At 36.6% G+C, this 12,938-nt stretch overlaps 1 protein-coding gene across 2 annotated transcripts in view; it reads right to left on the bottom strand.

Annotated features, from left to right (window-relative positions):
* The window catches only part of LOC128698894 (UNC-79 domain-containing protein), a gene marked incomplete at its 5' end in the record, with an annotated part of 146,159 nt that overhangs the window by 75,054 nt on the left and 58,167 nt on the right, over positions 1–12,938 (bottom strand). For both annotated transcript variants that reach the window (XM_070080511.1, XM_070080512.1), the window contains 5 exon segments: positions 1,142–1,283; positions 1,590–1,752; positions 4,904–4,997; positions 5,284–5,498; positions 9,152–9,381. In XM_070080511.1, the coding sequence (XP_069936612.1) occupies positions 1,142–1,283; positions 1,590–1,752; positions 4,904–4,997; positions 5,284–5,498; positions 9,152–9,381 (844 nt within the window).

Genomic DNA, 12,938 nt, shown 5'->3' with positions numbered 1-12,938 from the left:
GACGTGACTGATGAACATAGAAAATGTTATTTTAGAGCCAGGAATGTCTGCATTGTTCATTCTGGACCTTATTTTGAAACTGTCATATTTTTTAATTTTCGTGAAATTGGCCAAATTACAAATTTCTGACCACGTTATTGGGTAGTTGAAATTGGTAAATGGGCAGTTTCTTGTACTCAATCGATAGAAAAATGGAGTTCTAAAGAAACAGCTATGAGTTTGGTCGACTGGAACAATGGAATTAGCTGAAAATAGGGCTCAAAGTGGGCATAATCGCTGATTCATAAATATCGCCAAGATCGCTAACTTCACGAGAGCGTAATTCCATCAGTTTTCCATCAAATTTCATTCTTTTGGTGTCATTACAATCGCGAAAAGATTCTCTATCATTTCATAAGAAAAAATAATTTTTTTTTTTTTTTAAATTTTGCGATACCAGGAGACACCTCAGGATATGGGGTTGCGACAGTCAAGGGGTTAACTAGTCACAAAACATCATGATAAGTTTCATTCTCCAACATACAGGTTGTCTGTGTACCTGTAAATAACTTTTTTAATCATATTTTTATATTGGTGTGGTATGTTTGCACAATCCAAATATTTGCATTCAAAGTTACCTTTTGACACTGCTGCCCTAACCCAGTCTCAGATCAGGCTTCCTGAGTTGATAAATATTTCAGGAATAGAAATAACTAAGAAACACATGTTAGGTAAAAGGACACAAGTACAACTAATGCAAAACATTGCCACAATAAAATGTCACATTAGATGCACTTGCATCCTCTTACCTAATATATTGTCGGTAATTCTACCAACTTTAATACAAGAAGCACATGGAAGAGCAAAGACAATAATTTATTAAATATAAGTATAAAACTGTAAGATTTACCAGGCATCTTACAGGTACAGGTTCACAACCCTTTATCCAAAATTCTGAAATTGGAAAAGTTCCGAAAACCAAAGGTTTTTCGTGGAGTGTGGAGCATCCGTCATCTCAGTGCTGGGTCACGCCGCCACATGGTGGGGTTGAGAATCATTCTGAACGTCAAAAAATTCTGAAATTCAAAACATTACTGGTCCCAAGGGTTTCAGATAAAGGGATGTGGACCTGTATTATTACTCAAGAGAAAACATAGCCTACCAGTGACCTCCAACTCGAGCATATTCCACAGGATGAGGCATCAGACAGGCTACAAACACCTCAAAGTGGGTCTTACACACATCTTGGAGCCAGTTGTGGATATTTTCAGATTTAAGCCTCTCAATTGATGTCCCTTGCTGATCTAAAATATTTAAAAAGAATTATCAAAATAATTCCACAAAGTTAATCCTTTAAAACATCATAAATATTACTGCATATATAGAATGCAATCATGGGTTGAATTCCATTTTTATTTAAAATCTGCAAAAAACTGTCATGACACAAGGAAAGTTACACAGAAATAAAATAAAATAAATAAAAAAAATAATAATTTCATTAGGGGAGACCAATAAAGAATAAGAAATTATACATGACTCAGGTATCTACAATCTTACTGCAATGCATTACATGAAAAAAGGATGAGGTAAGTATGGAAGTGATTACTAACCATCAGGGAGATACTGCGTGGCATTGAACCAATGACACAGAGCCGCTAAGATACGTCCCAGCATCTCGATAGGTGTATCTGGTGTTGGTGCACACAAACCCACAATAAGCCACACACCATAGCGACTAAGTAAGCGGCTCTCTTCTGGAGATAAGCCTTCAGTCTGTTTGAGAGCCCAGAAATGCAGGTTCCAGACAAATAAAATGAAAAATAGAGATGAAAGGAAAAAGAAACATGCTTTGTTAACTAAGCTCCATATGGGACCTGTTTCATGCAGGGACAGTCAGATCAGTAGTTAAATTGGAAATGGTGAGAGCAACATTAAATACTGTACTCTATGAAAGATGCTCGATAATAACCCACATGGAGACAGAAACTCAAAAGATTAATTGATCTGCATATTTCAACCCCCTTCTGGAATCCTCTTATTATTGAGCACTGACAAGTCTTCATTACACTTTAGTTATTCTACATAAGACATTTACATGGTATTTCAACAAAAGCTTCAGTACAGTATATTCAAAAGAAGAATCAAAGTTTATATGATATTCAGACATTAATTATTCTGTTCAATTTGAATGACAGGTAAAAAGAAAAAAGACAAACAAATGTTTGAGAATACAGCTTAGTAATACTGAATTATTTTTTAACACACCAGTCATCTCCCACAGAGGGAATAAGCCAGCTGAGTATACTATGAAAATTTTATGGCAGAATTATTTTTGAGTTGGGACAACACAGAAAGTAGGACTGCAGATGCACTACTAGGATTTAAGAGAGGTAGGGAATGTGTAGACCAAATGTCTACACTGAGGTAAATAAGTCAACAACATTTAGAAAATGCATATGAAAAGGTGGACAGGGAGCATGGCTCAAGTTAGGATATGCAGATGAAACCAGGGATGGAAGGGATTATTTTCCAGCGAAAGTATGACTTAAGGTGTGTGATGTCATAATAGTTGCCTAATGTATTAGTAGATGGGATTGCAAAACAAGTCAATGTAAAGTCATTAGTGAGAAGTGTGGGATTAAAAAAATGATGGTTCTGATTCAAAACAGGAGCTGTCACAGTTGCTTTTTGCCAATGACATGGTTCCTTTTAGAGATTATGAAGAGACTTGCAAAGGTTGGTGGATGAATTTGGGAGGGTATGTAAGAGAAGAAAACCTCTTAGCTTTTGGTGATCGAAATAATGGAGCAATTTGGATGTGCCTCTACTTTGTTATGGACTGGCCCTTTTTAAGTCCTTTTTCACTCCTATGACTTTAGCTGTAATATTCACATTTTTTTATGATTTCTTGAAAGTGAGTCCATACAGACATCATTCCAACTTATAGGCAATCATGAAAAATTAGGAAACACACTCTCTCAAGTCTAGAGCTACACTGTTTCACATCTCAATGCCTCATTTTCCTTGGGAAGGAGTTAGAACTCTCTGATTAGACACCTGAGGATAAAGAAAACTTTCCCTACTAGCTAAAGACAATCTCACCACTTTCATTTACCCTGCTTGGGGTCTAGAATTTTCCAAAGCCCCCCTAGATGTGAACCCTGTAAAAGCCCTTGGAGTGCAAAAAGAGCTAAAAGTAAGCATGAAAAAGAGCAAGGTGATTGCAGGTAACAAAAAAAAGTCTAGATAATGAAAGAATATAAAATTGGAGGGAGTATAGAGGAAGTAGAGAGAACATATCAACAGATGTGTCTATGAAAGACAAGGTGAACCATAGAATAGATAAGGGTGGGAAAGTAGGTGTGCTGAGGTATCTGTAGAAAAGTTTATCTATGGATGTAAAAAAAAAAGGGAATGTACTTGCGTATAGTGGTATCAACATTTCTTATGGGTATGAGGCACTGGTTTTAAACACTGTAGCATAAAGGAGAACTAGAGGCAGTGAAGATGTCATGTTCTTGAGAGAAATGTGTGATGTGAATATTATGCTGAGAATTAAGAGCATAGAAACTGAAAGACAATGTGGGGGTTACCAAGGGTATAAATCAGAGCTGAGGAGGGATTGTTGAGGTGGTCTGAGTATTTTAAGATAGAGGAATAGGATGACAAAGAGGTTGTATAAATCTAGAGTGGAAGGTAAGAATAGGGGTTTTCCTAGTGGATGGAGAGAGGAAGTAAAGTAAGCACAACCTGCACATAGGAGAGAGAAAAGCTTATGATGGCATTTCAGTCCATCTTGGACCATTCACAAGTCACACTGTGAATGGTCCAAGATGGACCAAAACATCGTTATAAACTTTTCTCTCTCTTATGTGCAGTTATCTGTGTATTGTTCCAGTCATGGTATTGTGCCTTTTTTGTTCTTTAAAGTAACCTTAGGGTGCCAGGGGCTTCAACATCCATCAGGCTAATGTGTATTATGAAGAAGCAAGGAGAGTCAAGCAGATTTTAATGGACATGTTGTAGTGTGAACGAGGTAACATTTATGGAAGGATTCAGGGAAACCAGCTAGCCTGGAGGTAGCAAAGGCATTAGAATTAGAGGGTCATCTGAATTGTGATGTTAGCACGATTCTTGCAAGACAGCAAATGAGTGAATGATGGTGAATGCTTTTCCTTTTCTGGGTCCTCCAACCTTAGTGGAAGACAGCTGGTTAGGTTAAAAAAAAACTATTATCCATACTGAGCTTTTATGCCTGTGGTATCAGGGCTGCAAAACCTCACTGCCATTTTCTCTCTGTACCTATTTCCCACTACACATAGATGCATGGCTTGAGCCATGCATCTATGTGTAGTCTTTTGCATTTTTCCACTCATTTTTCTTAATTGGCACTGATGAAAAATCTCAAACATTTTGAAAAAATTATCAACAGTTTTTTCTTATTTCTGAAGGGTGTTTCAACGGTGGCAGAGCCTGCAAGACAAGGACACCACATGGCTCTCTCCTTCCAACATACAATGTGTTCTCTTACAATGCTAAGAGACCACATACCATACCTGAGATAGGTAGACCACCATCAATCATTTTTTAGCAAAAACAATTCTGCAAGTGTTTGCTTAATAAATACAGCATGTGGTTTCTTTGATTACACATACTCACCGCCTACTCTCTCCATAACAAAGTACTGTATGTATACAGCAAATTTAACACGGTTACTGAAATTGAGGAATGCCTGTATCTAATGTTATGTGGTCTGTACTTACACTTCATATCTGTATAAAAGTGAATGACACACTTATTACAGTAATACAGTAGAAAATACAATAGGCACAGTACGACACTCAACTACAACATTAATTTTCTAAGCTAGTAACTTTTTACTGTAGAAAGTACAAATACTGTATTCAAGTGAGACTAAACAGACCTTATCAATATCATCAAGAAGACCAGCCCTGTTGAGACGATCTTGATCCTTACATTTAGTTTTATCTCCAAATGGCTGAGCCTCATTAAGAAGACTGAGAACAAATAACATATTTTCAATAGCGTTCATAAAATATGATTTAATATAATTCATATAACCATACAGTATAAAAACTGTATAAATAATGACATGGAAAAAAACCACAGCATCTTCACAACTAATCCACAAATCAGAGATAAATTATTAAGACATTTCAATCCTTCATGATTTAATAAGAAGTCCTGGATGGAGAGATTTGTAGGTTAATTAGGAATTGTTACAGCCACGGTCATCTTGTGACTTATTTTTATAAGAATGTTATAACAGAATTCATGACTTACCTGACAATAGCTTCTATAGTATAATTCTGCATTTGGGGATCCATTGCCCAGGGTGATCCAATAGTTGTATGCACAACATGGTCAGTACCTCGTCTGTTGTTGTGACGGATGTTGTTGCACTGGGTACAGTATCGAATAGGCTTGTTGCCATTATAACTTGCACACTCCATGCTAAAGCAAGTTGCAATGGCATTCTTTTCAGAGGACCGGCAGTTCTGAAATTAGAATTTTTATTTTATTATTCTATAATTGGGAAGTACAATGCCTGCACTCAAAAGAAGAGATTTGGGATATTTGCTTTTCAGGGTGACATTTAAACTGTCGTATCTGCATGCCTCTGCGAAGACAGTGATAGTGTGAATGGTGGTGAAAGTGTTTCTTTTTCAGGTCACCCTGCCTCGGTGGGAGATGGCCAGCATGTTAAAAAGTTTTGTTGCAAAGTGATTCAAAAGGTACAACCAAAACTTCTGACACCAAATAAAAATCTTGGAAATACATGCTGCAACTCTTAAAAAAATTAACATGTGAAATTTTAGGAACACACCAAAAGATTTTTTTCTAATCAGCTCAATGAAATTCATGGCAGAGTAACACACAGTACTGAATATTTTCAGCTATCATTTTTTCAAATGCATTCATCTTTACCTGGAGTTTACCTGGAGAGAGTTCCGGGGGTCAACGCCCCGTGGCCCGGTCTGTGACCAGGCCTCCTGGGGGATCAGAGCCTGACCAACCAGGCTGTTACTGCTGACTGCACACAAACCAACGTACGAGCCACAGCCCGGCTGGTCAGGTACCGACTTTAGGTGCTTGTCCAGTGCCAGCTTGAAGACTGCCAGGGGTCTATTGGTAATCGCCCTTATGTATGCTGGGAGGCAGTTGAACAGTCTCGGGCCCCTGACACTTATTGTATGGTCTCTTAACGTGCTAGTGACACCCCTGCTTTTCATTGGGGGGATGTTGCATCGTCTGCCAAGTCTATTGCTTTCGTAGTGAGTGATTTTCGTGTGCAAGTTCGGTACTAGTCCCTCTTTAATATATTTCTTTATCTGGGAGCAACACAAATAAATGTACAGGAACATGAAGTTGAAAACAGCTGCTGCAACCAATATTATAGCTGGAGGAAGAGTAGGTGAATAAAATGCTTTTTAACATACTGTCGCGACCCCAAATCCTAGTGTCTCTCTGTGTTGCAAATTTTTCAAAAAAAAAAAAAAAAAAAAAAAAAATTCTTATGAAATGAAAAAAGAATCTTTCCCCAATGTTAATGACACCAAAAGTATGAAATCTGATGGAAAACTTACGGAATTAAGCTCTTGCAAAGTTAGCGATCTTGGCAATGTTTATGCATCAGCAATTTTGCTCACTTTGAGCCCTATTTCTGGCCAATTCCATTGTCCCAGTCAACCAAACTCAGTTATTTCTTTAGAACTCCATTTGTTCTATTGACTGAGTACAAGAAACTACCCATTTACCAATTTCAACTACCCAATGAAGTGGTCAGAAATTGGCAATTTGGCAATTTCACACAAATTAAAAAAGATACCAATTTCAAAATAGGGTCCAGAATGAACAATGCAGACATTCCTGACACTAAAATAACATTTTCTCTGTTCATCAGTCATGTCTTCAGGCCCCTCTTATATTACTCTTGCTTTCTATTTTAAATTTTTATTCACACAAAAAATGATTTACTGTTATGAAAGCTAATGCATTATTGTAATAATTGTATAAGTAATGTCGATTGATTTGTGACTGCATATCAGAATGGCTAATTGGACAATGACGTCATTTGTTTACTTTTGAACATCGGCAAAAATCGAACATTTCTGCTTCTTCGAGCTCAATTTCAAGGTGCTTTTCATCGTGAAACCAATCAAAATTATCACTATTTCTGTAACATGTCTTCCATTCTATCAAATGAGACCAAGAAAATGAGAATACAACCATAAACACTATACGAAAATACACCTCAGAGTCGGCGTTTTAATCCAAAAACACGGTCGGAGTTTTTTTTTGAGATACAACCAGTTTGCTGAAAGAAAGAAAGAAAGATTTCACCAAAAAATCATTACAACAGTTTTCCTTGAAGGCTTCAAACATACCGTTTTTTTTTTCTGTAAACAGGTAATTAATGCATGGAACTTCAATTTTTATCTGTTTTCGTGCCTTGTATACTAGCAAAGATAAATTTTCATTATTAAGCAATTATTTTTACAATCATAACTAAGTGATAAACCCACAAGGGTCAGTGGCTAAGATAAAGAGGGTCATACTATCTGTATTGCTTTGCGCTGATAACTTTGTCAGTGAATTTAATACTGATAAGATTGTTGGTATAGTGTGAACATAGAAAAGAGTAAGGTGATGAGGGTGTCAAATGATTTAGATAAAGAAAAATTGGATATCAAATTGGGGAGGAGGAGTATGGAAGAAGTGAATGTTTTCAGATACTTGGGAGTTGACGTGTCGGCGGATGGATTTATGAAGGATGAGGTTAATCATAGAATTGATGAGGGAAAAAAGGTGAGTGGTGCGTTGAGGTATATGTGGAGTCAAAAAACGTTATCTATGGAGGCAAAGAAGGGAATGTATGAAAGTATAGTAGTACCAACACTCTTATATGGGTGTGAAGCTTGGGTGGTAAATGCAGCAGCGAGGAGACGGTTGGAGGCAGCGGAGATGTCCTGTTTAAGGGCAATGTGTGGTGTAAATATTATGCAGAAAATTCGGAGTGTGGAAATTAGGAGAAGGTGTGGAGTTAATAAAAGTATTAGTCAGAGGGCAGAAGAGGGGTTGTTGAGGTGGTTTGGTCATTTAGAGAGAATGGATCACAGTAGAATGACATGGAAAGCATATAAATCTATAGGGGAAGGAAGGCGGGGTAGGGGTCGTCCTCGAAAGGGTTGGAGAGAGGGGGTAAAGGAGGTTTTGTGGGTAAGGGGCTTGGACTTCCAGCAAGCGTGCGTGAGCGTGTTAGATAGGAGTGAATGGAGACGAATGGTACTTGGGACCTGACGATCTGTTGGAGTGTGAGCAGGGTAATATTTAGTGAAGGGATTCAGGGAAACCGGTTATTTTCATATAGTCGGACTTGAGTCCTGGAAATGGGAAGTACAATGCCTGCACTTTAAAGGAGGGGTTTGGGATATTGGCAGTTTGGAGGGATATGTTGTGTATCTTTATATGTTTATGCTTCTAGACTGTTGTATTCTGAGCACCTCTGCAAAAACAGTGATAATGTGCGAGTGTGGTGAAAGTGTTGAATGATGATGAAAGTATTTTCTTTTTGGGGATTTTCTTTCTTTTTTGGGTCACCCTGCCTCGGTGGGAGACGGCCGACTTTTTTAAAAAAAAAAAAAAAAAAAAAAAAAAAAGATTGTTGGTGGGTAGAATATTGTTCTCACTGATGATGTGTTTGGTTTTCTTGTTTTGTACACATCCATGTCTTTGTAATGCAGTTGGTATAGATGCTGTGTTTCTGCAAATAAGAAAACAAAGTTCTCTCCTGGCATAATGTGATAGAGAATTTTTTTTTTTTTTTTGAAACAGGCTCTAACTTGCACTTTCTACAAGAAATAGTACAGGACACTATTGTAATTTATCACTACCTTATGATAAATCCTAAAAACTTTATATCATATGAATAACTAAAGTGCAATGAACACTTGTCAATGCTCAATACTAACCCACATGGAGACAGACTCAGGAGATTAATTGATCTGTATATTTCAACCCCCTTCTGGAATCTTCTTCAGTATCTGCTGAAGAAGATCCCAGAAAGGGATCAAAATGTATTGATCAATTATGGCAATCTCCTGAGTTTCTGTCTCCATGTGGTTTATACCACATTTAAAGCACAATATACCTTGTTCTCACAAGTAGCTGAGACTTGTGCCATTGGCATAAGAATATCAAAGAACTCCACAGTGCTGTGCTCTCTCTTGATATCTTCCACACAGTCAATACATATATAGAGTGGTGGAGGATTGTCTGGACATGCTCCTAAACACACTGCATGATCATGACAAACTTTGACAGCCTCACTAGTGCCATCTCCGTCACACTCTTCAATCTGGCACACAAGAGGTTTCCAGCCTGTAATGAGACCTTTGCCTTAATTTTAAGAAGAAATATCAAGTCTGTTCTCATGTTACAAACTAAGACATTAAATACTATCACTGGAATTGATTTAGGTAAGAGTCAATTAGGTAATTACAGTCAACACAATATTCTTTGCCTGAATGATATTTGTAATCTTAATAATGTAAAATAATTCAATATTCTATACATCTAAATAATTTTATCAAAGTGGATGGGGTAGCTTTCAAGTATGGCTTAAAAATTTTAAAAGAATTACCTAATATTTTCCTACACAAATTTTTTTTGTATTTTCATGCAAACTGTCCCATTTCTGAGTCACTGCAGTTTTTGAGAACAGACATTGTTGAATGCTGAATGGCATGAGCTGAAGATGTATACAGAATATACTAAGATTATATATCTGTCAGTCATTTTTATGGAAGTCTATTACAAGTAAAAAGTCTACATTTGATAGGACTGAAAATAAACTCAACATATGCATAAGTTAAGTAAAGAATTTGAAGAACAACACATTTAAAAATGGCGTACATAGTTCCAAATACAACTCTAATATGAAAGTCTTAGTAAAGGAAGTTAAAAAAATTATGTCAATTAAGACTGTTGTTTTCTAATAGATGTATAAATACTGTACATAAAATCTTAGACTGAGACATCTGTATTAATGAATTATGTCTTAGAATACGTATAACTATACTGTATAACCCTAGAAATAAAAACTCACCTACAAAAGATATGTTAGATATCCATGTAGTTTAGGTGACATGTTGCTAGGTAAAGAACAAGATGCAAGTCTCTACATGTGATCAACTTTAATACTCTACTTATTAACTTGGGATACAATACACTATTTTATTATGAAACTGAATATTATCATATGCATACATAATATTCATCAATTAGCCTGATAAATGCATTATATGTAAGTATCTATGTGTATATATATGTATGTATTTTTTGAGACCTGACGAGCTGCTGGAGTGTGAGCAATTTAACATTTTTAACATTTTATGAAGGGATTCAGGAATACCAGTTAAACAGACTTGAGTCCTGGAGGTGGGAAGTACAGTGCCTGCACTCTGCAGAAGAGGTGAGAATATTTACAGTTTGAAAGGACATCTGAATTGTGGTATTGGCATGCCTTTGGCAAGACAGTGATGGAGTGAATGATGGTGAACGTGTTTTCTTTTTCAGGTCACTACCTTGGTGGAAGACACCCAGCATGTTAAAATATTATCATTAATATTAATTTTTTTTAACACACTGGCCATCTCCCACCAAAGCAGGGTGGCCCAAAAAAGAAACACTCTCACCATCGTTTACACCATTACCGTCTTGCCAGAGGCACATAGGTACAACAGTTTAGATGCCCTTCCAAATGCAAATATTCCCACCCCTCCTTTAGAGCACAAGCGCTGTACTTTTCACCACAAGGACTCAAGTCTGGCTAACTGGTTTCCCTAAATCCCTTCACAATATATTACCTTGCTCACACTTCAGCAGCACATCAAGTCCCAAAAACATTTTGCCTTAAATCACTCCTATATAACACACTCAGACATGCCTGCTTGATGTCCAAGCCCCTTACACACAAAACCTCCTTTACCCCCTTCTTCCAACCTTCCCTTGGACAACCTCTACCCTGCCTTCCCTCCACTACAGATTTATACACCCTCTAAGTCACTCTATTTTCCTCCATCCTTTCTAAATGTCCAGACCACCTCAACAACCCCTCCTCAGCCTTCTGGATAATACTTTTTGTACTCCACACCTCCTCTTAATCACCAAAATACAAATTCTCTGCATAATATTTACACCACACATTGCCCTCAGACACAACATCTCTACTGCCTTCAGCCTCCTCCTCACTGCAACATTCACATGCCATGCTTCACACTCATATAAGAGTTTTGATACCACCTTACTCTCATACATTCCCCTTTTTGCCTCCATGGATAATGTTCTTTGTCTCTAAAAAGTCCTCAATGCACAACTCACCTTTTTCCTCTCATCAATTCCATACATACATACATACATGCACACATACACACACACACACATACACACATACAGTATATGTACTGTATTGTTTAAGTTAGCATTATTGTTTGATGACAAAATTATTAAATGCAGACATTCCTTTTTATCCATAAAATTTTATAATTTTTTATATTTGTCAACTGTGGTAAAAAAATTATAATAGTTGAAGTATCACATAATGTACATTTGAACAGCATATCAAATGGAGAGAAGTCAATAAAGACAAGACTTATCTTCTCAAGATATTTATCTGCAAACCTGAACTCTGGCCTTTCAAACCTTCAGCAACACAACCTCTAACAATCATGTTCATTAACTACATTTAATACACTGGAAAACACAAAAATACGTAAGTCTGGAACATTCTGATCTGAGGTTCTTGTTGATAATAAACCAGCACTGATGTTAAACAAGCACTGATGTTAAACCAGAACTGATGTTAAACCAACATTGATGATAAAACAGCATATTAAAAACATCTGAGGTGTTACAAAGAATGACTGCAAATTCAACATCTTAACTATGAAAAATGCCATACAACAATACAGTATTTATACAAGTAATAAAATAATAACAACCCTAAAAATAACATTTGTATTATTTATACGGGCATAAACAGCTTTAAAGTACTGCTTACACAAGTTACAAAGTTAAATTTGCCATTACTACCATCACAGTCTCATTTTCACTTACAGTAATCATATGTATGCACATGAATAAGCTTCAAGAAATGCAAGAAACAGCTGTCATGACATTCACTAAATAGAAACAGGTCACCTGAAAAATACCTGGTTTAGAATATGTCACTTCCTACTGTAAAACCAAATAGATGAAGCCAAAACTAATCTACAGTAATGAGTTTTAATATGTAAGTAGTATAAGAGTCAAACCATGATTACCTCAGGCATCACATGTATACATGCACTCTCATGCAAAGGTTAAATGATACAAGCAAACTTTAATGCATACAGCAGCCATGCCCTTAGGATTATACAGCACCATTTCTAATACAGAAGGGTCCCGAATATACAGTACTTATCGGTGTTCTATATTTTCACTGGCTTTCAATTGAGCCATTGTTTCACCTGCCAGTGACTATCGCCGGTGGGTGGAATATAACAAACAATGGTTCAATTTGAAGTCAACAAAAATGATAAGAAGTGCTGTATATGCAGGGTCCTCCTGTATACCCAATTAAAGGGAGTCCCCATCTTACAAATTCTCAAAGTTACATACATCTATTCTTTACTTACAAAATGGGGAACTTATAAACTAATTTAAGCACAAAGAACAATGTGCAAAATATAATCAACCTTCGTACTATTGTTTTTCTAACCATAGACTTCTTCTTGGAATTACAATGTTTTTACATTGTAATTCCAGAATGTAGCTCATTTGTAAGCCTAAAATGAGTTATGTAACTCATATGTAAGTTGGGATCCTCCTGAGTGACAGTCAACTACTGAAATATGCCATCACAAAAAAATTAACAAACCATTAAATTAAGAAAACAT

The sequence above is a fragment of the Cherax quadricarinatus genome, unplaced genomic scaffold, assembly GCF_038502225.1.
Source record: "Cherax quadricarinatus isolate ZL_2023a unplaced genomic scaffold, ASM3850222v1 Contig548, whole genome shotgun sequence".
In the NCBI taxonomy this organism is placed as follows: Eukaryota; Metazoa; Arthropoda; class Malacostraca; order Decapoda; family Parastacidae; genus Cherax; species Cherax quadricarinatus.
Note: the sequence above shows the minus strand (reverse complement) of the source record. Positions and strands in the feature narration are given on the sequence as shown.